Source organism: Fringilla coelebs (assembly GCF_963513975.1).
Source record: "Fringilla coelebs genome assembly, chromosome: 1".
NCBI lineage: Eukaryota > Metazoa > Chordata > Aves > Passeriformes > Fringillidae > Fringilla > Fringilla coelebs.
The window spans coordinates 73,591,237-73,618,454 of NC_140028.1; the positions used below are offsets into that span (position 1 = coordinate 73,591,237).

The window sequence follows — 27,218 nt, forward strand, 5'->3', positions numbered from 1 at the left end:
AAACAGATTTTTCTTCTCCATTCCCTTGACACTGACAGTTCTATCCATGACTTTTTGGACTCAAACTCTTGTTATACAATGAAGTTAGAAAACTCCCTAAAATACAAAGTCTGTGGCAATCCAAAATTTCCACTGTACAAAGGCAGTATTTAATACTTATGGCCAAGAGTGTGCTGGACTACAGCAGGAAGAAATTGTATTAATATAAATGGTAAATAAACCACTTAGTATTCTGAGACTCAATATTTGACAACAGGCTTGATACAAGCATCCTGAGATCTTGAATTTCACCTTAATTTAATGATACTGTCACTTTACTCATTCTGAAATTAAGATGTGGTGTTACATATATATAAAGATATAAAGTTTTAAACCCCTTGCCCTTTAAATATAAAAAAAAAATCCAGCAAATAGTTCTTACAAGGAGAAAGATCAAAACAGTATTTTATTATTAGTTAATTCCATCTGTGTGTTTAGACACACAGGAATTATATAGGATGCTGACAACAGCTGGAGTGGGGGAGGGGAGGTGGGTGAGAGGAGAAAGGGGGGTGAGGTCTTCACTCCAGTAAGAGACTTGTGTACCTGACTGATAAACTCAGCCTAACTTCTTTATGTATCCTATTTATCTTCAAATCTATTTATGTCACACAAGAGAACATATGAGCATAGCAGCTGTTACTATAGCAATGAAACTGAAAATTTTGAGAACACAAAAAACCCACCCCTGAAGGATGCTCAGTTTAGCAAAGAGATGGTTCAGAGAACAGCTCACCAGTATCTCACTTCTTGGATCTGCTCAAAGTCTGCGTTTACAGAGACATTAAATCAGCTGTAACAGCCTGTTCCCCAAAGAGCACTCGGAGCCAAATCACCGCTACCTCTTACTCGGCACGACTCGGTACACCGGGAGTTCCTGCTAAGTAACCCCAAACTTGTCAAGTACGCCTGAGCCGCCTGTAAATCCGGGGAAAAGCGATTCCCTGCAAAAGGCTCAGAGGTTCTGATGGCGGCAGAGAAGAGATTCGCCATAGTAACAAACCCCCCACCCGCACCGCGGGGCACAGCGGGGAGCGCGGCGAGCCCCGCACCCCCCGGCAGCACGCACACCTGCCCGGCGCCGGGAAGGCGGGACGAGCCGGGAGAACTCAGGTACTTTGCTCAAGCAGCGGCAGGCAGCCTCCCCGAGCACGACCCGGGATGAAACCTACCAGCAATCACCCCAAGCGCCGTGCTCCTGTCAAACGCCCCCCGCTCCCTCCCTCCCTCCCGTCCTCGGCCGGCGGCCCTGCCCCCCCGCCTCTCGGCGTCCCTCGCCCCTCGCCGCCTCCCTCCGCGGGCGCGGCGGCACCGCGCAGCTCCGTCCCCGCCGCAGCCGCGGACCCGAGGCGCTGCCGGCCGCGGTTTTACCTGCGAGGGAGCCGGGTCTCTGCAGGGTGGCGGTGGCGTACAGCTCCTGGGAGTGCTTGCTGTACTGGTCGGCAGCGTGAACAAGCCGCTTGGTAGGCGACAGGGTGGCGTAAGTGCCGATGGTGGAGCTTAACTGGTGGATAGGAGAGGAGGAAATGTTAGACTGGACGGTGGGCGGGGAGGTCACTCGGATGGGGGACGGAGACAGTCCCGCCGAGGAGACGACGATGTTGATGGGCGAGCTGGTGCTGTAGGACTTGGCCAGGCGGCTGGGGGACTGCTTCGGGGAGGAGAGGCGCTGCGCGGTGGCGTAGGCGGCGCCCTCGGCGGCGGAGCCGGCCCGCGGCAGCTTGGTGGGGGAGCCGCCGGGCTGGGCGGGCAGCGGGGAGCTCACCCGCTGCGCCGGCAGCGTGGAGCTGGCGTAGTAGAGCGCGGCGGCGTGCTGGGGCTCGGGCAGGTGGAAGGCGCTGCCGTGGCTGGGCGCGAAGGGCTCCCGCGGCTGCGGGGCGGCGGGCGGCGGCGGCGGCTCCGGGCCGCCCGGGTGGGCGCCGCGGCCCCCCGGGCCCTGCTGCGGGAAGGAAAGGCAGAGGCGTCAGCGGCGGCGGGCGCCCGGCTCCCCCGGCCCTGCGCGGGGCGGTGCGGGCCCGCCGGCCGGAGCAGCCCCCCGGCCTCACGCAGCCCCCTCGCTGACCTCGAACCAGGCCGGCACCCGGCGCCCGCGGGATTACGGGAGTCGGTAATCTGCTAAAGCATTCCCGGCCTTTCAGGGAAAAAACAGCGGCCGGCTCGGCCCGAGAGGTGTCGAAACTCCCCTCGACGGCTGAAGCCGGCACCCGGCCGTGGGGCACAGCGCTCCGGGGCGCCGGCTCCGGAAGGCGCTCGCCTGCCAGCCCCTGAACCAGGCAGGGTTTAGCCCCGGCTCAAATACTTACGTACGTACATATACACAGATAAATACACCCGCGCCCCTTTATTCTGCATACATTAGAGAAGAGCGGCCGAAGCCTCGGAAAAGCCTTTAATCGAGTAACTTTCCTCGGTTTCCAGCAATCTGTGTCCCTACGAGGAGAGGCACCGCACGAGGAGCTCGGCGCTCCCCGCGGCCCCGACCCGGGTGAAGGGGCGGAGGGAGGGGAAGCCCGGGCCGGTGCACGCCGAGCCCCCCTGGCAGCACGGCAAGCGGCCGCCTCGCACTTAGTTACGCGGCACGAAGGGGGCGGGGGGTACGGGAGGAGCTGCCGGGGCCGGGCGCTTCCCTGGGCCGCATCCAGCGGTGAATCTGCATAGAGAAGGAGGGAGACACCTCCCTGCGCCGACCCGCTGGCCGTGGGCAAGGCAGCGCTGAGCTCCCTATAAGACCAGTAATTGAGGGGGGCTGGGAAGAGGGAGCGAGAGAAAATCCTCGGGAGGTACTGCCTATAAGAAATTTCGGTTCTGTGCCTGAGCCGCTTCTGAAGCCGCAGAGGATGGAGCTCGCCCTTACACACAGGCGGCTCCCCCCCTTTTTTTTTTATCGGGGATCTTAGGCTCAAGAGATCATCTGTGAGTCTGGTAACATTAAAATCCTCTCATAACTGCACCCCGCAGTGAGTGAGAGCTCAGCGCTCTGTTGGAAGATGCGCTGTTAGATTTAGATACCATTTTTTTTTCTGGTCAGGCAGGGGATTTACTTGAAACCTCACAAAGTGCTCTGGATCCTCGGAGTTGACAGCATAGTTTGAATCGGTCTGACCGGTGCTTTGCCCAAACACATGCACACGCCTCTCAGTTACTGATTGCCTTAGCCAGAAGAAGCTTTAAAATGTGAATAATGAATTTTGTGACTCAATTCAAAGAGGTGTTGTGAATGCCAACAGTAGCATTGTTATACATTGAATAGCAATGTGGTTTTCCAGTAGCATCCTACAAAAAAACAAGTGGGCAAAAGCACCATGTTCCTGGTATGAAATTTGATTTATTTGCACTAGGATACTCAATAAAGGATTTTGTCAGGAACTCAGGAAATCGTAACTAATCGGAGCAGAAAATAAACAAGATTCAAAATGCCAGAAATCTGTACTTCTTCCTATGTACGCCCACTGGAAATGTTTGTCTTTTTTTTTTAACTTTTGGAGCCTGCCCCTCATCTTAAATGCTTTGTGTCTGGAGTAAGAATATGTATTTTCCTAGAGAGAGACAAGAAACAAGGCTTCGGAGAAGCTCCTCCCAGAGCTTTGCTCCCAGTTGCTAGTAACATGGAAGAAGCTACCAGCACTGACATTATTGTTCAAGCTTCTTAAGAGAGCACTGCCAGACCCAAACCTCCCTGGCTTTGAGGCTTTGCATCTCACGGAGCAATGGCTTTACATATAAATGAAACGTAAACTGTTCCGCTCCAGGTGCTCTATAGGTGACTGCCAGGTGAGCAAGGGGCTCACAGATGGAAGTAGCTGCTCTCTTTTGAGCTGGACTGTTCAGATTGCAGCAGTGAGTAACAAACACCACAGCTTCAAGTACAAGTCTTGACATTCTCAAACATGGCCAACAAGTTGCTCATTTGAAAGGCTCCTAACAAAATCCAGGAAGGAAAACTGTGGGAACATCAGTGAACTTTTAAAAGCTACTTTCACGCTGAGCTACTTACCATATATGCTTTAAAGTAGAAAGAAGGACTAATCTTCAGCTGACTGTCCAATAATGTATTCATTCATTCATAATGTTTTCATTTTCCAGGTTTAGACTATATGGTAACAACTTTCATTAAACAAAAAAAAAGGTCGGCATGATTTAAGACAACATGGGCAGAGCAAACTTTGCACTTAACAAAATGTGATTCAAACTAGCTACGTTATCAATTGATATTTGTTAATAAATTTTACTTTTTGGACTGTTAAGTGGCATAATAATAATAATTTTTTAATAAACAGTGTTCCAAAATACAGTCTTTTGCAGTGTTACCAGTGCACTAGTTATTTCTTCAACGCACTGGTAATGCATTGGTAACTTTAACAGTTTGCTGTTGATCCTAAGGATTTTAGGCAAGCACTGTCATCATGTATACAAAATTTCTTTTTCTAATCTACTTCTACACTGCTTAATGTGTCAAGGATTTAGAGTAATTAATTTCAAGTAAACCAGTATTATCCCATATTCCTAATAAATCTCTATAAAGCTGCAGGCAGTCTGCAAGCACTAATTCAAAAAAACCCAAAAAATCCCATTTCATGATGATTTGTTATAGGGAACAAGGTGTAGTGGTGGGACACAATAATTAAATGCTTAATTAAAAATGCAGTATATAGCACTTCCTAAAAAGCTAAGCATGTGCTGTGTGTGAAGGAGAGAACTTATGGATGAACAGATTGCAATGAAAACACTAGCATGCAGTATTTTCTAGGATGTGACTAATCTCAGACCTGTCTTAAATGTACCTTGAGGTTCTCAGGTTTTTTCAAAGGGCCAAGTGTGCAGTAACATTCTCCACACATCTTTTCAGAGACAAAATGTGGTTTAGTTTTTCATTGTGTTTCTCCCTGTCTGTGGCTTAAGACAGTCTTAAAGACACATCATTGTTCACCCTGCAATGTGACATACTTCATATGGAAGAATAAAATACAATGGTATTTTTCCCTTATTTTTTCCATTTATCCATTATTTTTGTCAACCTAATAACAAAACTGTTTTTAAGATAATAAACTAAGAGCGAATTTGCTTCTCAGTAATTATATTCCCTACCATCATCCTATTTCATAGATGTGAATAAAAATCAAGGATTTTCTTACTACAGCCCTATGAATATCTATTCTAAGACACGGGGGTTTCATTTCCCTGGCATCCTAATGAAAAGTAGCCTTGCTTATTTGGATTCAATATATGGATTCTGGTATATCCTTTTTAGAAACAGGAATGTGTGAAAAAAACATGAGAACATTAACACAGCTATAAAAATATTTTCTTTCCCATTTAATGTTACTAAGAAGATTCTTTTCTACTGATTCAAAACAGTATCTTTAGAGCTTCATACAGAAAATTATTGGGGTATCCAGTTAGGTTATAGGAGACTAGCTATAACTGTTGTTTGCCTGTTCATTCAAGCATTTAATGTCTGAAATTCCAGGAAATTAGTTTCTTGGGGGTTGGGGATTTGGGGTTTTTTTTGGTTGTTCTTATGGGGGGATTTTTTTTTGTTGTTGTTGTTTGGTTTTTTGTGGGTTTTTTTTTTTTTTTTGTAGTTTTGTTGTTGGTTTTTTGTTTGTTTTTTTACAATCTAATTGATAATTTAAATTGGAAATTTAACCAAGAAAGAGTAAATAAAAGACTGCAATATAAAATTTCTGTTCTATAGAGTTGAATCAAGAGGGCCAAATAACTGTGCTGACTTATTTATTCTGCAGAAAATTTTTCATGGATAAGGAATTACAAAATGGTTAGACAACTTTAAGTGAAACTTTGGGGCCAGCTGCTAATATGAATCAATATATCAATTGTTGGAGATTGCTCCCAGAGGTTTGAGTAAGTCTGCATGCCCACCTTAGGTCTGGATGAACTTTAGTTTAGCAGTAAATGCCAGTGCCAGTTTTCAGCTCATTTTGCTCTCTGGATCTCTTTGCCTTTATAATCTCAAACAAGTCACATCTGATGAATACTAACATAGTCACATTCACTACACTGTAGTCCATGAGGAGACCCTTTCTTTTGATTTTAGGGAGGATTTTCCAAGTTGTGCAGGAAACCTCCCTCCAGGCCCCTTTGGCTTTTAACTACTGGTGTGTGCTGGTAGCTTTAGGCAGAAAACTTGTTCATCCTGACTAGAGTTTTCTAGAGACATTCCAGGCGTGCAGCTCCATTTCACTGTCTTACTGATGCTCTGAGCTTTTTCAGAGACTGCTAGACTTGCCAGTCTGTTGAGGGCTGCTTTTTTTCCTGTAAGCCCAAAGAACCTTCCATAAGGCTTCACTCAACGCATCACTCTGCTGTGGTCCAATGCCTCAATCAGCACTTTTACAAAGGGTAGAAGAAGGCATGGAAATTGCATAACATTCTCTAGTCTTGGAATACACCCTTCAGTCTTTGGCCAGGACCTATAGAAGGGCCTTTCTTCTGCAAGACAGCTTTAATGTAATTTTTAAGTTCCTGACCTGACTAGAAAGATGCTACCTGTGTTCGAATGCTCTTATACAATAACAGATGCCAGACCATACCTCTGGATCCCTCAAATATGGCCTATTACATCTCTTTCTCCTGATTTTGTTCCATTGTTTCATTCCAGAATTTTAACACTATTAGGAAAATTTGTCAGCCTACCTGATCCTGCTCTCAAAGGTCATACATATGTAGTCTTCTACATCCACACACAGAATTGTGTGAGATCTTTTCAGGGTGTCCAGAGACAGGGTTGCATCAAGTGAGTGGCCTGCCAAAAGTGGAATTCCCCAGGGATCTCTGTTGTTTGATATTTTTAACAAAGACTGGACAAAGGGATGGAGTACACCCTCAATCAGTTTGCAGAAAAAGAACAACAAGTTGGGAGTGTTAATCTGCTAGAGGGTAGGCAGGCTCTGCAGAGGGATCTGGGCAGGCAGGATCAATGGGCCAAGGCCAGCTGCATGAGGTTCAAAAGGTCTGTCTCTGCTTTTAAAGCAGCAGTGAATGCTACAGTCATTACCTATGGTAGAATCAAAGCAGCATCACAGATTTTCACTGCCATAATCTCTACTAGTGAATTGTTTTCCGAGTGCTGTAATAAGAGTAATCTGTCTTAAGATTTCATCTCGTTTCCTTTATGACAGAAAAAATTTTATGTTTGTATTAGGAATTTGGTTTTAAACATTGTCGTTGGCCATACCTACCAGAATGGAAATCTTTATTTTAGCTTTTGTCTGGGGAGGTTATCAAGAAGCCTGTTACCTTGTGGCCAGTACACAGTTTCCGCTTAAAAACGTAACACATTTTAGCACTCATTAGAACACTAACTGTAAAACGTCTTTTCAAGACTTTTTAATCACCTTTAATTTCCATATACTTTTTTGTTTTTAAGGTTTTCCAATTCTGTGCCAGCTTATTCAGTCCAAAAGCATCAGGTGCACAGGATAATACACAGTAGGGATTTACCTGTGTTGCTGCCACAGCCTCTGAAAAGACTGCAACATTACCAACAGCTAAACAAGTCCTCATCCAGAACGTAAACTTCCTTTCCTGTCCCCTTGCAAACACATGGCAGAGCATGCAGAATACCACTCTTTTTAGTACATGCTGTACTTTATACTCCTTTGATATCTCTGCATCATAAGATAATCATTCTCAAGGTTGCACTAAACCTGGTTGGACATTGAGTTTGAAAAGCAGTTTTCAGTGGCGAAGCAGAGCAGCTCCTCCCTGCCAGAGGAGCAGTTTTTGCTAAGAAATCCTGTCCCAGTAGTATTTAGAAGATAAAAGTTTTGTGTTCTAAAGTAGGCAAAGCACTGGAAAAACTCTATGATCTATAATGAACTCCACCAAATTGACAAAAATGTTAGATTGCACTTTGCAACACTATACAGGAAGTCCCAAGACTAATTAGTTTCTCTTTTTTATACAATTGCATTTTCTCAAATTGTTCTTGCTGTCACAGCTGGCCTTGGGACTATTTACATTTTTTTTGCAAGCATTTGGACTATCATTCATGTTGAGAGATAGCTATATTCCTTGCACACAAATACCAAAGGAAATGATCACAATCTGAGAAGCTTCAGCTCCTGAGGCTTATTTTAATTATAATAGGTATAGCAAAACAATTCTTAGGATTGACTTTTTTTCCCTTGTAATTGTGGGATCAGCAATGGTCATATTCAGAATTTTTTAATTTTGACTTTTGAATTTTCCTGTTTACCTCTTTTAAAACCCCTTTTATATATTTTTAATGGTAATAATTAATTAATAGTTTATATGGAAGTTTGTTAGTATTTTCAAAATATATTTTAATTCATCTGAAGTTGTCAGGCATCTTTTGCAGCATCATGGTGTGAAAAATATTAAGTTCTCTGAATTATTCTCCTGCAGGAATATCTATCCTACAATGTGTATGAAAGTAAAAAGAACATCTATTTTCTGTCCTCTCACAGCACGAAAAACAAAGGATAGGAAATGTTTCCTTTCTAACCTTACTAATTACCTTTCTGAAGGAAACCAGTTCTCTCTGAAGTGATGGTTCATGAGAGCTTTTCAGATCTAAGCAATGTCTGATCAGTGTAATTCCAATGAAAAAAAAATCGAGGTCATTAATTTTTCCCCCTCCATAAATTCATCTTTTTCTATCCATGAGTATAAAAAAAGACTCTTTCTTCTTCCCCTCTCACTTCTACTTTGTTTTTGTTTCTGTTGCTCCCATAACCTGCTCCATTTCCATCATCCTATTTTCGCAGCCTCCTTAAAGACACATCACAGTTTTTCAGGCCAGCCCCCAGGGTATGATGCTTTTCAAAAAGCAGAACTCCAGATGATGCTGTTTTCCACAAGATTCACCTGGAGAAACTGGCAGCCCATGGCATGGCTGGGTGCACTCTTAACTAGGTAAAAAACTGGCTGGGTGACCGGGCCTAGGGAATGGTGGCAAAAGGTTGCATCAAGTGGGTGGCCTGCCCACTTGGAAGTGGGCAGGCCACCCAAGTGGAATTCCCCAGGGATCTCTGTGGTTTGATATCTTTAACAATGATCTGGACAAGAGAATGGAGTGTATCCTAAATCAGTTTGCAGAAAAAAACTAATCTGGCTGGGAGTGTTAATTTGCTAGAGGGTAGGCAGGCTCTGCAGAGGGATCTGGGCAGGCAGGATCAATGGGCCAAGGCCAGCTGCATGAGGTTCAACAAGGTGAAGTGTCAGGTCCTGCACTTTGGCCACAACAGCCTCCTGCAGTTCTACAGGCTGGGGGAAGAGTGCCTGGAATGTTGCCTGTGGAAAAGGACATGGTGGGGCTGGTTGACAGCTGGCTGAGCATGATCTAGGAGTGTGTCCAGGTGGCCAATGGCATCCTGGCCTGGACCAGCAATAGTGTGGCCAGCAGCATTAGGGCAGTGATCATTATCCTGTACTCAGCACTGGTGATGCCACACCTCAAATCATGGGTCCAGTTTTGGATCTCTCAATGCAAAAAAGACATTGAGGTACTGGAGCATGTCCAGAGAAGGGCGGCAGAGATGGTGAAGGGTCTGGAGCAGCTGAGGGAGCTGGGGTTGTTTAGCCTGGAAAAAGAGAGGCTCAGGGGAGACCTCATTGTTCTCAACAACTGCCAGAGAGGAGACTGTAGCCAGGTGGAGGTCAGTCTCTTCTCCCAAGCAGCCACCAACAGGACAAGAGGAAATGGCCTCAAGCTGCACCTGGTGAGGTTCAGGTTGGACATCAGGAAGAATTTTTTTTCACTGAAAAGGTTGTCAAGTCACCATTCCTGAGGGTATTTAGAAGAAATGCAGTTGTGGCACTTGGGGCACAATTCACTGGTGGCCAGTGCTGGGTTAATATTTAGACTCTGTTCTTACCTACAAAATTTGAAATTTAATTTGACTGTGCTTCATTTCATTTTCAGTTTTAGAGAATAGGGAGATTTCTGAGAAAATTGAGAGAATAGAATATTGTATGTCTCTCAGTATCTCACAAACTGTGCAATGACTCTAATACTTGAAATCTCTTAGCAATTTAAGGCTTTGAAATTCAAATAACTACTTTCTTCTACAGAATCCTGAACTGCAAAATGTCCTGGTATCACACTGAGATGATCTGCTTTGCTAGGATGGTTAGCATCTAAACAGAGAAAATAACCAGTGCTGACTGACATAACCCAGTCAGACTTTGTTTAGGTACAGAGGCATGAACGCGTCTTGTCTAAAGTGAAGCTTAACTTTCTCCTGAGATGCTTTGATGTCACAGTGAAAAGCACAGAAGGTGAGAGGGTTACATGTTAGAGCCAGGAGAGATGGTTTAGACAGGTAGAGGGATTTACAAAGTTTTCATGAGTATCTGAGACAATCTTTCAAAATGTTTCAAATGTAGAGGCAACAGTCCTACAATATGTGGTGAAAAAACATTATCTACACTTGAAATGAGGCCACAGCACCACTTGATGCCCGGTACCCCAGGCAGGTTTCACATCTGGTGTCAGCCTGGCTTTGTTTGCTTCCTGGCACTTAGTGCTTTCAGTAATGTGGCAATGCTGGCAGATCCTACACTTGAGGATGGACTCCTAATCAGCACAGGCACAGAAATTTGCTTTGAAAACTAAATGCTTGAACATGCTATTACCAAAATATATATGCAAGTAAGTTAATCTGGTATGCAGATCTCCTTGTTAATCAGGATTACTTTATTACGATGCAAGTCAACCCACTGGAGATTTACAAAATCAAGATGGTAACTCCACCCTGCTGCAGGTGTGTTGAACAAGACAGAAAGGAAAGACAGAAATTCAGGTGTGGGAAGCACTGAACAGCTCTTTCCTGGGAGCTACTCCACACAATTTCAGGTGTGAGAAACCACAATTGCTTAGGACACATACCTGGCTGTAGCTCTGGATGGCACCTCTGGCCTGACTGCTGCGGGACGGGAGCTGGGCGGACGCTGTTTCGCCCAGGGCGAGGGTCTGGTTGCTGTGGTAGCTGGCTGAGTACTGGAAAGATCCTTCAGGTTTGGAATTGAGCTGGAGTGCACTCTGGGAGAGGAGGCTGGGCCCTGTGGGGACAGGATTTGAGAGCAGTCAGAGAGCCTCAGTGAAAGAGCATACCTGCATTATTTGTCAAGTGAGTCTTGAAATTATCAGATGTATCTGGCTTCAGATTTTCAGAATTTGACTTTTCAGTAATAAAAATATATGCACTACTTTGTTTCCTTACCACTCAGTCATCACATTCAAACAACAGACCACATTGCTTTCTTTGTAAGAAATATATAATTTTGACTGGTGAAGAAATTCTATGCCTGAACAAATCCAACCATACTATTTGGTAGAGAACTCCTGCTTTTCAACTCAGAATAGCTGATGAGGGTTTTTCCCCCTAAGGATAAGCCTTGTTTATTTCTCTTAATTGTATCCAGTCATTCTGCTTGGGAAATGCTAACTTGTCCCTCCTTGAGCCCCCAGCACATTAGATGTATTGATTACTGCCACTGTCCTGTACACAGAGTGATGTAATACTTTGGTGCCTGTAGGGATGGATGGCAGCCTTTAAAATATTCATTACTGTTCTCATCATGCAGGACACACCCTGATCTCAATAAAACTCTGACAACTATTTTTCAGCTATCTTATCTTCCCTACCACAGCACTGCATAGCAGGAGAGCCAAGTACAGGCAGTGAGCCTGAACTGGGGCTTCCAGACTTAAGGGCATGTCAGGACCATGAACACTTTCCACAGTTATTTAGTAGTTCTGTGAAACTAAAACATGTTCTAATCTTCATTAGGTCCACGTACAAGTGATTTAGTTTACCACAAGCACATAGGAAATTTCCCAATTTTTCCACACAGGAATCAAGTACACTTGTAGCAAATTTGCAGATGACACCAAGCTGAGTGGTGCAGTTGCCACACCTGAAGGATGGGATGGCATCCAGAGAGACCTGGACAAGCTTGAGAAGTGGGTGCATGGGAATCTCATGAGGTTTAACAAGACCAAGTGCAAGGTGCTGGTCCTGGATCAGGGTAAACCCTGGTATCAAGCCAGGCTGGAGGATCAACAGATCCAGAGCATCCCTGCCCAGAAGGATTGGTGGAATGGCTGGATGTGACCCAGCCATGGGCATTCACAGCCCAGAGAGCCAAATGTGTCCTGGGCTGCAGCCAAAGCAGCGTGGGCAGCAGGGCCAGGGAGGGGATTCTACCCCTCTGCTCTGCTGAGAACCCACCTGCAGTGCTGCACCCAGCTCTGAGATCCCAGCACAGAAAGAACACCTGTTGGAACAAGTCCAGAGGAGGGCCACTAAGTTAGATGGAGCACCTCTCCTGTGATGAAAGGCTAAGAAAATTGGGATTGTTCAGTCTGGAAAAGTAAAGGCTTTAGGGTGACCTAACTGTGGTCTTCCATCACCTGAAGGGAACCTACAAGAAAGATGGAGAGAGACTTTTTATAAGGGCATGTAGTGGCAGCACAATTGCTTCACATTGACAGAATAGCTTTAAAATAGCTGTTAGGAAGAAAATCTTCCCTGTGGTGGTGAGGCGATGGCACAAGTTGTCCAGAGAAGATGCGGATAACTCACCTCTGTAAGTGTTCAAGGCTAGGTGGGATGGAGCCCTGAGCAACCCAGTCTAGATGAAGATGCCCCGATCCACAGCTGGGGGGTCAGAACTAGATGATCCTAAAGATTCTTTCTGACCCAAGCCATTCTGTCATTCTATGATTCTATGATACACAGAGAGCTGCGTTAAAGAATACACAATCTTCTCTCTGTCTTCACTGATATTAGTCTCTTTCAGTGTCTGGGCCCAGGAAGTGAAATACAAGAGGAGGAAAAGGGATTTATACCTTGGCCATTGCATAGGTTACCTTCAACCCAGCAGCTGTCATGTGTGGCACACTCGGTGGCTCCACAGGGATGACAGGTTCATCTTTTGGTTAGCACTAACAAGCTCATGAGAGCACAGAAGGTGACACAAGCCTTAAGAGATGAAATGATTACAGTGGTTTTGCTCCTACAGAACATGTTCAGTTTTAAACAGACTCACAATGGAAAAATTCCAATGAATTTACCAGAAATAACTTCCAGTACATTCCTGATATAAAGGCAGTTTTTATAACCTTTAAATCTTTGCTATGAGGATGTAAAACTGTTCCAAAAAAATTTCCACTTAGAAAACATGCAAACAACCCCACCCCCAAATTACACAGAGAGTATTTTTTCCTCTAGCCGATTTCTCAGAAATGGCAGAACCATTATAACTGCTATTTTCCAAATCCAACCTGAACTGCTTGTATTATAAACAAATCGTAGTAGACTATGTAAAGAGGAAGTGTTTGCATCTAAATGCACACTGGGATTTTGACACTATTTTACATATCAACACAATTTATACTGCAAAATCAACGGCATTCATCAGAACATTCGAGATACAGGACACATTTAGAACAAAAGTTCTGGTCCCTGTATTTTCCTTACAAGTACAGAAAGAGGTAGAGCTCTGTGTATGCTGTGAGGCCAGTAAAAATGTATCACATCCACAGGAGAGCTGAATTTAATCCTCTATGGATGCTTATAAATCCAGCATTTGGTACTTTCCATTCCCTGGCTCTGCAAATAGGGTTTATTTAGTGTTTTCCATCTAACTGGTTTTGTTGCAAAATTTCTTCTTTAATGGAAGAAATACTTTCACAGATTTTTTTTTTTTAAATTTTAAGAGCATAAAGAAAACACATACTTAGTTCTAAAAAGATCTGTAGGGTTTATTTCAATCTTTTGGATTCTGAATTTTCACTGAGAATTTTTCTGTGATCATGTGATGAACAAGATCAAGTTCAGAAATTTCACAAAGGCATAAGTTTCCCATGAGAAGCAAAAGTTGCAAGAAGAAAGAATTTTTTGTGCATGAAAGTGTTTGTACTCATTCTGAAAGTAATTATGCTGTGACATTTCTAAAGCTTAAATAATGATTAAACTATCACATGCTATGAATGCAATATGTTTAAATTTTCATTGCATCTGGCTTTCAAGTGCTGCTTTCACATTACTGTGGCTCACTAGGGGATTTACGTTGCCAGCTAGAAACACATACATGGGTTCCCAGCACCATTTAGTTTAAACACTTCCATGCACTTAAAGAAACTTATCCAACCCCTTGAAAAAAAGAATGTAAAAAGTTTGGCACACATAGTTTGAAGTTCACTAAAATATTGGTTTTATTTAGCAGCTTTTATTTTTTACCTTAACAAGCAGTAATGAACAATTAAAATGAACATACATTTCAATAATTACAAAGTAATTTCAGAGAGACAGATATCTATTTTAAATAAGCCTAGAATTTTAAATTAGCCCAAGCAAATGTAGAATAGAGTAGTGGTTGCTCGCCTGTAAATAGCAAAGCCCTAAATCAAGCATACAAACTAGAAGATAGATTTGAGATCAATCAAAGTGACCATGAGAAAACATGAGTTTGTTTTTTAGGTACTACAAGCAGTCCCACCTTGTCTGATAGGGAAAAGATGGATTGCTTTTCTCATTAACATTCTTGAGATTTCAATCTGAAGGTAAAACCAAACCTTCTAAAGAGCCTGCAGTTCACTCAGAATAGAAGTTTGTTTGTCTCCTGTACACTGATGGCTCTTGACAATAATCTATCATTTCTTCCAGGCTAGAATTTAAACTTTGTTCATCCAACTGTTTTTCATTTTTTCTCAGAACAGTTAAGGCAGCTGGAAATTCTCAATTTTCAGCTATGTACTGGAAATTACTAGTTAACTGCTAGCACAATTCAGTCTTACTGGTTCCCTTAATGAGACATAATTACTGCAATTGTTCAATTTAAAACAAACACTTCAGGCTTCATGAGATTTAGTGTAGCAGGTATTGATGATCTGTATTATCGCTTTAAAATTTTGTACTGTTTGGTTTCCATCTGAGGCTATGGGGAAGATAGAAATACCTGTTCTCCCTTATGCTTTCACTACCACAAAAAAAATAAATCCTTGTGAAAGAATATTGATGTTGGACTTTATTCAGGGCTGATAGTACCAATTTTTCACTGATTCAGTTTGTGCAACTCTCCTCTTTTATTAAAATAGTGGAGGTAAGAGTGAAAATTCAGGAAATGGAGTCAGAGCCATCATACTGCAAGAGCCACCTCTGTGGACTGACTTAAAATGATGGAGCAGGGTAGAGCAATCAACTCTTTAACTTGTCTCCAGTTTGGAGGACAGATACTGCAGACAATACCTTCCTCTTATCCTTGAACAGAGCAGTGTGCAAGCCTCCCTACGTTGCTCGCCTTGGCCTCTGTAACCCAGCTCAGAAAGGAGCTGGAAGGAGAGGGAGAGGGTAGTGTCTTGCTTGGGACACAAAGTGCATTTAAGCGGGAGAAAGGTGCTGGAGCACAGAGAAGACCAGGCAAGAAGAAAAAAGATGTAGATGGAGGATATGCTTACATCAGGGAGCCAACCCACAAAGAAACTTCAGAGGTGATGGAGAGCAGAGGACTTTTCTAGGATCAGAGAAGGGAAACAGGAATTTATTCTGTAATTTGGAGGCCCAGGTGCTGGCAGGCATTGACAGGCTTAGAGGAAAATGACTCTCATTCAGGCAGTGAGTAGAGGGGGCTTTGTGTGAAGCCCTTTTCCTTAGTTTATTTTACCCACCCCTCTTACTGCCAGTTATGCTGGTTATTATATGGCTATTATTTTTTGTATTAGTTTACTAGTTTAAGAGATGTGGAGGACCTGAGAGTACCGTGCACACTTCAAGCCAAATGGGGAAGAGGAGCAGAGGCAGTGCTCTCTTACTGAGGAGAGTGGCGCTGAAGCACCTATTTGCCGTCTTCCTGCCCCACTGCATTTGCCAAAGCAGTCTGACATTGCACTGACCAGCCTGGTTCTTGGCACTGAGCACACTGCATGTGCCAGCAGTGTAACTTGGTGAGCTCCAGGCTCCAGACAACCCACAGCAGAGGAGAGCTGCCACAGCAGCTGCCTGCTTCTGCCGAGGGGGAACTGGGGGAGGCAGGAGGCCAGGGTTGCAGGGTGAGCCTCATGACACAGCTGGGGCTGAGCTGTGCCCCCCGGCCTGGGAGGGACAGGGATTTGCACTGGCAGGATTCCTGCAGGGGCCACTGCTTTTCCTTCTGAAAATACAATGCACAATGCTGCAATAAGGTGCAGTGTAGCTATTTAAAAACCAAACTAAGGAAGTGAGTGGCCTTAAATGATGAGGCTATTATTAATTCAAGGACCTCACAGTAGGAGTTGATTACGGGAAGCAAGTGATGCAAAGAAGCCAGGCTACTATTATAATTCATGACTGGGTCAAAAGTGAAGGAAAAAATTAAATTATGAAAACATTTGTCCTTTTAATTTTCAAGAGCAATATTTTCTTTGAAAATAAAATATCTTGCCTGTCATTTCTGCTCTCTTCAGACTATGTCATCTTCCTTCTTACATCATTCAGGGAAAAAAAATAAAACAAAAATCAAACTGAGAAAATAAAATAACAACCTAAAAATTTAATTTTTAATTTATGCTTTAAATAAATTATTCTTGAATGGCAAGTGTTTGCAAGCAAAACTATTTTAAATAGCGGAACAACAAAATACTAAAATACTTCCCAGTAACTGCTTATACTGTTCTAGCTAAAAAAAAAAAAAACAAATCACACCAAAACCAACAAAGACCAAAGTGCATCAACACACTGAATTTTGATTCAATGAAAAGTCATTAATGCTGACTGAACCTTCACTGAGAGATTACAAAAATAGGCATCAGCACCAACAGTAGTTGAAAAGACAGGAATCTTGTTTGGGAGTCAGAGCTGGTGAGTCATTAAATGTTTTCTTCCCTTTTGCCTTAGGGTAAGAACTTGTCTAGTGACCACACAAGTAGCAGAGCTCACCTGAATCATAGCCCATGGTGGGCATAAGCAGAAGAGTATCTCATATAAGAAACCCAGTAGGAACTTGGGCTCCAAGGAGCTTACTGGTGTCAGAGGATAAGCAATTTTCTAAGTGCTGAGAGATTAATTCAGTACACTGACACTGATTAGAGATGGGGGCAATGAAGCTCATCCCATTAAATTTGTAATATTTCTAATACTACCAGATCATGAGTGAGGTTTTAAAAACAAACATATTATGGACTCATAGAATTGTGAAGGTTGAAAAAGACCTCCAGGATCATCGAGTCCAACCTTTGAACACCACTTAGTCAACTAAACCACAGCACTAAGTGCCACTTCCAGTCATTTCTTGAACACTTCCGGAGATCATGACTCCACCACCTCCCTGGGAAGCTCCTTCCAATGCTTAACCGTCCTGTCAGTGAAAGAAATTCTTCCTGATGTCCAACATGAACTGCACCTGGTGCAGCTTGATGTTGTCCCCTTATTGCAAAAGTTCCGTACATTCTTGGTGATTTCTCATGTGCAGCTCCTCACAGTGCTGACTCCTTAACAGCACAGCCAACAAACCATCTCTGTCCTCAACCAGCCAACCCACTCTTTTGTAGCACTCTTCTTACTGGACACAGCTGTGGCCTATTAAGGGCAGGTCTGTTCCTAATCTTTGGTGATTAGTACAGCTGCAACTTCTCAGGTGTGAGAATACCTTCTGCACTATCTTTATTTTCTTATATTCTATCATTCCACACCTTGAGACTATTTGTCCTGTTGGTGGCTGCTTGGGAGAAGAGACTGACCTCCACCTGGCTACAGTCTCCTCTCTGGCAGTTGTTGAGAACAATGAGGTCTCCCTTGCATCTCTCTTCCTCCAGGCTAAACAACCCCAGCTCCCTCAGCTGCTCCTCATAAGACTTGTGCTCCAGACCTTTCACCATCTCTGCTGCCCTTCTCTGGACATGCTCCAGCACCTCAATGTCTTTTTTGCATTGAGAGATCCAAAACTGGATCCATGATTTGAGGTGTGGCATCACCAGTGCTGAGTACAGGATAATGATCCTGTGTGCCCTAATGCTGCTGGCCACACTATTGCTGGTCCAGGCCAGGATGCCATTGGCCACCTGGACACACTCCTAGATCATGCTCAGCCAGCTGTCAACCAGCCCCACCATGTCCTTTTCCACAGGCAACTTTCCAGGCACTCTTCCCCCAGCCCGTAGAGCTGCAGGAGGCTGTTGTGGCCAAAGTGCAGGACCTGGCACTTCACCTTGTTGAACCTCATGCAGCTGGCCTTGGCCCATTGATCCTGCCTGCCCAGATCCCTCTGCAGAGCCTGCCTACCCTCTAGCAAATTAACACTCCAGCTCAACTTGTTGTCAACCATGAACTTGCTGAGGGTGCACTCCATCCGCTTGTCCAGACTGTTGATAAAGATATTAAATAGGACTGGCTCCAATCCTGGCCACAACTGACTGGCCACCAAATGGATGCAGCAACATTCACCACCACTCTTAGGGTCTTGCCATCATTCCAGTTTTTAACCCAAGTCCAAGCCACAGGCTGCCAGTTTTCCCAGGAGAATGCTGTGGGCAAAAGCTCTAATGAAGTCCAGGTAGATTAAATCCACAGTCTTTCCCTGATAATCAAGGCAGGTCACCTGGTCATAGAAGGAGATGGGTTTGGTGAACAGGACTTGCCTTTCCTAAACCTAATCCTGACTGGGCCTGATCCCCTGATTGTCCAGGATGTGCCACGTGATCACACTCAGGATAATCTGTTCCGTAATTTTCCCCAGCACCAAGGTTGGGCTGACAGCCCTGCAGTTCCTCCTTCCAACACTTCTTGTAGACAGGCATCACATCTGCCAGCCTCCTGTTGTCTGGGTCCTCCCTGACCAACCGTCATGATAGCTGATGATAAATGGTGGAGAGTGACTTGGTGAGCTCTGCCAACTCCCTCAGCACCCTCTGGTGAATCCCATCCTGCCCCATATAGACTTGTGTGTGTCTAAGTGGCACAACAGGTCGCTCACAACTTCCTCCTGCATTGCAGGTCTATTCTGCTCCCCGTGTCTGTCTACCAGCTCAGGGGTCTGGTTGTTCTGAGGATAACTGCTCTTTTTCATAAAGACTCAGGCAAAGAAGACATTAAATACCTCAGCCTTGTTCCCACTCCTGCCCAAATCCAATAATGGATGGAGATTTTCCTTGCCCCTCCCTTTGTTGTTAATGTATGTATAAAAATACATTTTATTATTTTTCACAGCAGTTAACAGATTGAGTTCTAGTGAGCTTTTGCCTTTCTCATTTTCTCTCTGCATGACCAAATGACATCTTTGTAGTCTTTCTGAGCTGCCTACCCCTTCTTCCAAAGGTCATAAACTCTCCTTTTCCACCTAAGTTCCAGCAAAAGCTCCCTCTTCAGCCAGGCCAGTTTTCTTCCCCATCAGCTCATCTTCTGGCATATAAGGATGGCCTTCTCCTGTGCCATTAAGATTTCCTTCTTAAAGTTTTTCCTAAGGACAGTTTCCCAAGGGAAAGTCTGATAAGATTTAAGTACAATCAGTACTTGTGATACATATTTAAACCACAGGAGAGCAAGTTAAGGTTGCAGGAGTGTGCATTAACTCTTTACACACTCAGAGATCTTTACAGTTTTTCTGTCACTTTGTAGCATCATTTCTGTGTCACAAAGATAAATAGTCAGATGAATGTGAGTTTCTTGTAAAGGAGGAACTCCCAAAAGGAAACAACAGAAATTGCTCTCTTGGGGATATCAATGACAATCTATCCCTAGTGTCTGTCAAACATCTGAAAAGTTGCTCCCATTTCCTAATCCTTAGACCACAGTATCTTAGGGAATACTTCAAACATTACATTTTAGCTTCACAGTATCCAACAATTCAAGATAATACTATAGCAATAGTATGGTCAATCCTTAAAACAAACAAACAAAACAAATAAAAAGGCTGATTTATGAAACAGGATTAATATATTACACTACAGAGTAGAATTTAGTGTGGGACAAGTATTCAATAATATGTTATCTGGTAGTTTTTCCATTATAAAATAAATATCAGATAATGACATGTTACATACAGTGCGATATTATTGCAAAATAATGGTATGATTAATTCAGTGTTCCAAATCTATGCAATAATTACCTCTGAATTGGCTAAAATAATTACAGTACAAACAACAGAAACATCTACCTAGTTACCCTCTGTGAGGTAATTACATGTTTGTTACCTGAGTTTTTCATATGAAGTTACAAACAAAAATAGCAGGCAAGTGAAAGGAGAAGGGTTTTTTTCTTCTTGAGATTTAAAGTCAGTTGGCTTCCCATTTGCTTCTCCAAGTAAGTAGTAAAGTGTAGCACTACTACTGTGCTATACATCTCCATTTGGTCAGTCATCTATTACGATGCCAGTTCTAATTGACAAAGGAAATAGACCAAAACGTGCTTGAACGACCATTTAATTAGCTCCCATACCAATTATAAACAACACTTCACTCACCTTCGATCAACTGACAAAAGGAGTAATGATAAATTATAGAGTAAGTGTAAATAAAGTGTTTTTAATTAGTGTAATTAATCACTTCACACATTCTTCAACCTGCTTTGCTCATTTGGATAATAGTTGAAAGAAAAACACTGGCAAAACTCCTTTAATGTCCTTTAAACATTCATTTACAGAGTTAATAGGTTGAGGTGCCTCACATCCCATTGAGAGGAGCCACCTCCTAACTGTTAGTATATGCCTAATTAAGGACCTCAAATACCAAAAAGTCATCACTTACTTGTTTCTTCTGCCTCCCAGGTCATTTAGTTTGAGTGCAAAATATTGATTCCTACCCTACAACCTACTTTTTTGTTAGTTCATTAAGGTGTCTGTACTCTGACTAAGCAGTTGAGAACCCCTCCTAAAGCTGACTTCTATCTGTTGCCCAGTTTTGCAAAGGAATGGATAATTTAAAAAGAACACCATAACAAGAGAGAGTTTCTGATGGTAACCTGCTGGTGTCCTTCCACAGCATCTGAGTGTGGAAGGACACCAGCATCTCCCACTATTATAGAAGAAGTGATGATAGTTAATGACAAGGTGGACAGACCTATTCCTGGTGATACTAAATTCTTTGGCATCTCACTCATATATCCTGTCAATTAAACGGCTTCATCTGGAAGGAGGAGTGAACTTTCCTTCCAAATTAGAAGGGTAAAGAACACTTATTTGTCTGTTTTAACCCCCTCCCTTGCACTATGTCCTATTTTTGAGGTAATCTGAAATATTATTTGAAGAAACTCTCTCTTGCCAAGATGATTTAGAATGGTTTTGGAAGTGGAGGAATTGAGTGAGGAGTGAGTAGAAGGGAGGCCCTGCAGGTACCACAGAAGGTGGCAAAAAGCAGTGGCAATGCCACATAGGTACAGACCTTCTGCATTTTCTAGTCTCCAGGGAAGTTGTGAGAAATGCAGAGGCATGGGGCAATAAGGAAAGTCCTTGGGAACTAGATGACAGAACTTTGGGCAATCATAAAAAGATGACATTTTCTTAGTTAGAAAAGGAAGAGATTTAACCAAGGCAAAAAAAAAAATCTGCAGTTGGAAACACAACTTGTCAGCTGCAACTGGTCAAACAGATTCTGTAGGAAAAGAAGGGTTTTCAAGGCACCTGTTAGTCTGACCTCAAATAGAAGATAAAAGCAGCTCTCCTATAACAACAGTAATAAGCATGGCACCATTCTCCCTCCAAATCTTAGACTAGCACTAGAATCGGTCTAGGAAAATATTTCAACATATACCTTCTAGGAGGTATTAAATATTAACTATATCAGTAGCTTTATATTACAAGAAAAAATGCCAAGGCTGCAATATAGCAAAGGAATTGCATACCCTAGAAATGACGAAAGTTGAAGGGCAAAAAAAGGCAGGGGGAGGGCAAGAGGGGGGACACCATCTGCATACTTAAAACGAAGAAATAAATGGTAATACTTTAAATGCTTAATCACAAGCAGCTCCCTTGTTATGAACCAAACACATCTCTTTAGATGAGAGGCAGCAAATCTTAAATGGGTACACTGAAAACAAACCTGTTTTACAAAAAAGGAAAGTAATTAATATGCAATGCCATGCTCTACCAGCATTAAGAGGGCTATGTTCTACCTACAAATACAGAAAAGGTCTTTAGTACTGCCATAGAATGTATTCTTAGGTACTGGAAAATAGGATTTTGTGGAATGCGTTCACAAGTGTGGAATAAGTTCATTTTCAACCAAGAATTCTATAAGTGATATATATATGGAGAAATGATGCAAAAAACTAGGCTGGTACCATTATATAAGTGAACAATACAAATATATCCCTTTTAACTCTCCTTCTGACCTAATTACTATTGGAAAGAAAGATGAAAAACACTTTATTTCAACAGTAAGTGAACTGGAAATAGAAACTAGTTTCATTAGACGCTGATTATCTTGTGCTTTTTACACAAGGTAACACTTCTGCCAATACTGTAAGAAGAAAACAGGCATCTTCTAGGATTTGAAATAATAATCTCTACTCCAAGGGATAGCAAAGCACCGTAAATGTCCACAAGAAGTAGTAGAAAAGTGTAAGACTTGAAGGGCATAGAAAAAAGAAAATAAGGTTTGCATTCCATCCCAACAGTAAATATTTCTGTTTTGATTCCTGGAAGATTTTTTTTTTAAACCTCATGGAATAAGGTATCATAGCAAAGCTTAAGTAATTGTGACATGATAGGGTAACTTCAGATAGTGTATATTTTGCTTTTTATACTATATCATGCATAGCATTACTCCAGATGTTTGTATCAAATGTAAAACCAGCCAGATCTTCTTTCATAAGCAATACTGGGTAATGTCTGACAGCAGGAAAAATCTGGAGTTCCATTACTAATGAGAGAAATTCCTGAAGATGCTGCAGCCCAGGACTGAAATACATGCACTGAGCAAGAACAGATGTATACATATTTAAGCTCAGAATACAGAAGTTGGCCTCGTCTTTGTTTTTCTTCTGTTTGTTTTGGTTTTTTAACAGAAAATCTATCCTCAACTGAGTTTAAAACCAAGGATAACCATACTAATGCGAGTTTTTAATTGACCCCAAGATTAAACCAATTTTTTTTGGTAGAAGATTAATCATATTTTATGAAATTATTTGCTAAACCCTGCAGATATCGAAATCAGATAGTCTCTGAACAAGATAATTTATCATTGGCCATTAGGACAATGAGCTTTACTGGAGCAATAGACACTATACAAGAACAAGATGGGCAGAAAGGATGATAACTAAATTACAGTTCTGCTTTACAGAAGACACAAAGAGGAAAAATAATATCCTCAAGCCTTTCTGATGCTGCTTCTGTGACACTGTGCAACACTAGCAGTGGTAGAACACTTCGCTGTAACAGAAGCATGCTCTCTATTAAAATATCATTGTGGAACCACAGGAGAACAGTACCTGAGTGGGGCTCCTTCATGGGATTAGATACATTTGTGAATGTGATCAGAAGAAGAAACTCCTGTACAGAAGGAGGCACTGTATGTTGCAACACAGACAGGAAACTCCAACTCAGAAGGAACGGCCATATTTCCATTTAGAAACACTGGGTTTTGGCATTAAAAATTGTCATTTTTTAAATTTGTGTTTTCATTATCAGTATCCCATTTTTAAAGGAATAACTATATTTAAAATGGTGTGTGGGTTTTGTTTACACAAAAAAAAAAGGGCTGACTATGTTAAGAACATATTTTGCATTATTAAATCCTAATTTTTGAAGTGTTTTCTACCTGTGAAAGCTAGCTGCGAGCATCAAGTGTTTCTAGTCACCCTCTGTGCCTAGCACAGCCTAAAATTGCTATCAATAGTACTTAACTAATGTGTTCCCTTTTTATTACTAGGAAATACAATCAGATGTTTATAGACATCACACAAACATGATGCACATGGAAGCTGAATTCATTATCCAAAAAGAAAACGAACAGACAAATCTCCTCTGATAGACCTAAATTAGACTGCTGGAAAAAAAAAAAAGGTGCCCAACAGCTTCTGATTATAAAAGCCTATAAAACCCCTCACAGATATATGGATCTAATACAAAAGATATCAGCAGATCTATTACACTATTAGGTTGTTCTATGAACTTGACTACTAGCACAAAACAGGTTTCCTCTTCTTTTGCAAAGTAGAACTCCATTTTTTCCAGACCTTTTACAGGCTTAAATCCTGAATCTTTTCTGTCCACAAAAGAAAATGACTATTTGGTCTCTGAGGTGAGGCAGTTCAGAATGTGTTTAGCTCTGCTGCAGAAGTCAATTAAAAAGTAAGTCAAAAAGGTCAAAATTTTATTACAATCTTTTTCATCTGCCAAAACCTCCTCTGCCATAAAGCAGAAAGTATACCCCTCTGCTTTCTTTCTCCGTGTCCACACAAATGTGCACCATTCTCTGCTCTCACACTGTCCTGAGAAAATGCATTTCTCCATTTATAAGGCCAGAATGGAAAAAATAGAAGCAGCTCCCTAATCTGCGTCACCACAGAAATCACAAAAATCCTACTTGATTGAGAGCTGTGTAAACTGCATGTAGCACAACAGAAATCAAACCCAAATTCATACCTGCCAAAATTTTATCTTCCACATACATCATTTTGCATAGGCTAACAAGCCAACTACCTCTGTTTCCAGGGCTGCCTCTCCACAATGCTTATGCTCACAAGCTGGCATAGGCAGATCCCAGAATTATGTGGCTCTTGGCACTCCTGACTGAGCCGAGTGTGCAGGCACTGGCACTGCCACTGAGGCAGGAGTAGGGTGAGTGCTTTATCAGTCTGTCGTGGGGATGTGGGTGCATTTGTTTCCTGGCCCGTACTACAGGCACAATATTTACTGATGTTCTTTTGCGCTGTAGGCTCGCATGCCAAAAGCCTTTCTTTGTTCTGCTCCTGCAGATGCTACTATAAGTCACTGTCATTTCCTAACAAGTTTCAGTAGCTGCTTCCTGCAGTGGATGAGGAAACACCTGGTTGCCTGTAAAGGATTTGTGTTTGACACAGACTAAGCATTACAAACTGATCATTACCTCCCATCCATCTTTGATGTTGCCACTAATTGTTCCTGCTGTCCTGGTCTTGACTCTCATCTTTCCATTTCCCCCCTCCACGTATGTTTTACCTGCTGCTACTGCCTTTTTTTTTTTTTTTTTTTTTTTTTTTTACTATTTTGTACTATGGTACTAAAGCTAGATTGTGAGGGGTTGTTTTCCTCAGGCATGGATTTTAAGTCAGCTGCACAGCATTAAATGACACCAGATACCAAAATCAGATTTGTCACAGGACAAGTTAAGAGATATAAAGTATGGAATTTATATATAAACACGTTTCATCTTGCAGATATAAGTAAACTCCAAGAAAATCTGTGTTACAGGTCACAGCACATTGAAACAAAACAGGCTGCTGTGCAGAAATTGAGGGAAATTAGTAACTCATTAGTTGCCATGTTCTCATAGTGCTACCTCTGCACTCCCAACATGACACATGCTTCTAGTTAATGGGAAAGCATGTGAAAAGTCAGGGTAGCAAGGTCACTTATATGCAGAACATGTGTGTGGGTTTTGGGGAGTTTTGATGGATTTTTTTTTTTTTTTTGTCTCTCAGGATGAATGACTATCTGTTTTGGGGACAAGCACTGAGGCTTTATTGCATGCCATGTGAAAAAAGAAAAGATAAAGGAAGAAGATAAAAGAAAATATGTGAATTAAACAAGAAAGGAAGCAAAAGATAAGGATGTGGTAAGACAGAAATGGGTGGTTTAGGGAAAGATGGTGCACTAAGAAAAGGCAAGAGAGCATAGGAAGGGAGAAGGGTGGATGGTAAGGTGGTGTCAGTGTCTCCAGCTGGAGAACGTCCTGAGGAGAGGAAATTGCAAGAGGCAGCCTGCAGAAGTTTAGGTCCAACAATAAGGGCATGTACTGGGCTATCAGTTTTGAACAGCACTTCTGCCAGTGGCTTCTAGTGCTTTTCCCCTAGAAGCCTTTAAACTCACCCAGGCACCTACCAATCTGCAGAAGGGCTGCAGAAGAATTGAGATGATGGAAGCCCTGCCACAGGAGGGTGCCCATAGCAACTTCTGTGCCACCTCTGAGGAAGCCAGGGAGAGCATAAACTGCTTCCCTGAGCATTGCTTCCCTGAACACTGATGGTTCATTCAGCCTTCACCAGGTTTCCTGCTTGCAACAATCACACATGAACTTGAAGACAGGCAGCAAACCAAAGAGTAACTGGACCTGAGTTCATCCTGAAGTAGATACCAAAGTCTGACAGGAATCCTGGTGGTGAAAGCCCATACTGTGACTCTGCTCCTAAGTTTGTTCTCCTGCCTGCATAAGGGAAGCAGCCAAAAAGGAAAACTCCACTCATACTCTTAAAGTAAGAACACTGACATGAATTTACCAGGATGTGATATGTCAGTCACAAAGATGTGCCTGTTCTACCATCCTGATACCCAGAAGGGCAGAGGTGATGGAGTACTGCATGGCAGTGTCTGAGCTACGTCTCTTCTTCTGGTGCTATTCTCAATGCCTTTGAGCTCTGCTTGTTACAGAGAAGGAAACTATTCAAGAGTCCAAACTAAGGATGCTTAGTGCTGATGGAGCATTTCCTGAGGCAGCATGGCTGTAAACACTGATGCTGAGATGTAAGAGCTGGCTCTCAGCAGCACTAGAGCCGGCTTCATTTCATCAAATCCTAATGTCTTAGTGGGGTGTAGCAATGAATCTACAGGAGCTTTTCATCGTCGGCTATTTTGTGAAGACATTCATCTCCTGCTGAGGATTGCCCCTGGAAAGCAGGTCTCTGTTTGTGATCAGCCAGTGGCTATTACAATGTTAAATGACTTAATAGTTATTTCATGCTTACACTTAGGGTGACCAAGGCCAAGAAAGGGAAATGGGTAAAGGAAACAACATCTTATCCCCATTTTGAACAAATCTACATATTTAACAACTACTTTAAAAGACTAAATTGGACTCACAGTTGAGACAATTCCTTTACAACTTTCTCTGTGAGAAAACCCCATGAACAACTGTAAAACCACCCTTGGAAAAATGGTGTCCCCCTTTCAGAGATTTATTCCATGACAAATTGGGCAAAGATGACTTTAAAACCCCGAAGTTTTGAAGCGAAGATTGGCCCAGGGCTTGTTTTAGAAGAGATGAATGGAGTAAAGAGAAACATCCAAAATGTCCAACCATAAATATT

The 27,218-nt window shown here is 42.5% G+C and overlaps 1 protein-coding gene across 1 annotated transcript in view; it reads right to left on the minus strand.

Moving 5' to 3' along the window:
* Nucleotides 1-27,218, minus strand: part of CTNND2 (catenin delta 2) — a gene marked incomplete at both ends in the record, with an annotated part of 515,683 nt that overhangs the window by 266,080 nt on the left and 222,385 nt on the right. Inside the window, 2 exons of the mRNA XM_084219011.1 lie at nt 1,411-1,975; nt 10,913-11,085. Of these exons, the coding sequence (XP_084075137.1) occupies nt 1,411-1,975; nt 10,913-11,085 (738 nt within the window). The remainder of the gene's footprint in view (nt 1-1,410; nt 1,976-10,912; nt 11,086-27,218) is intronic.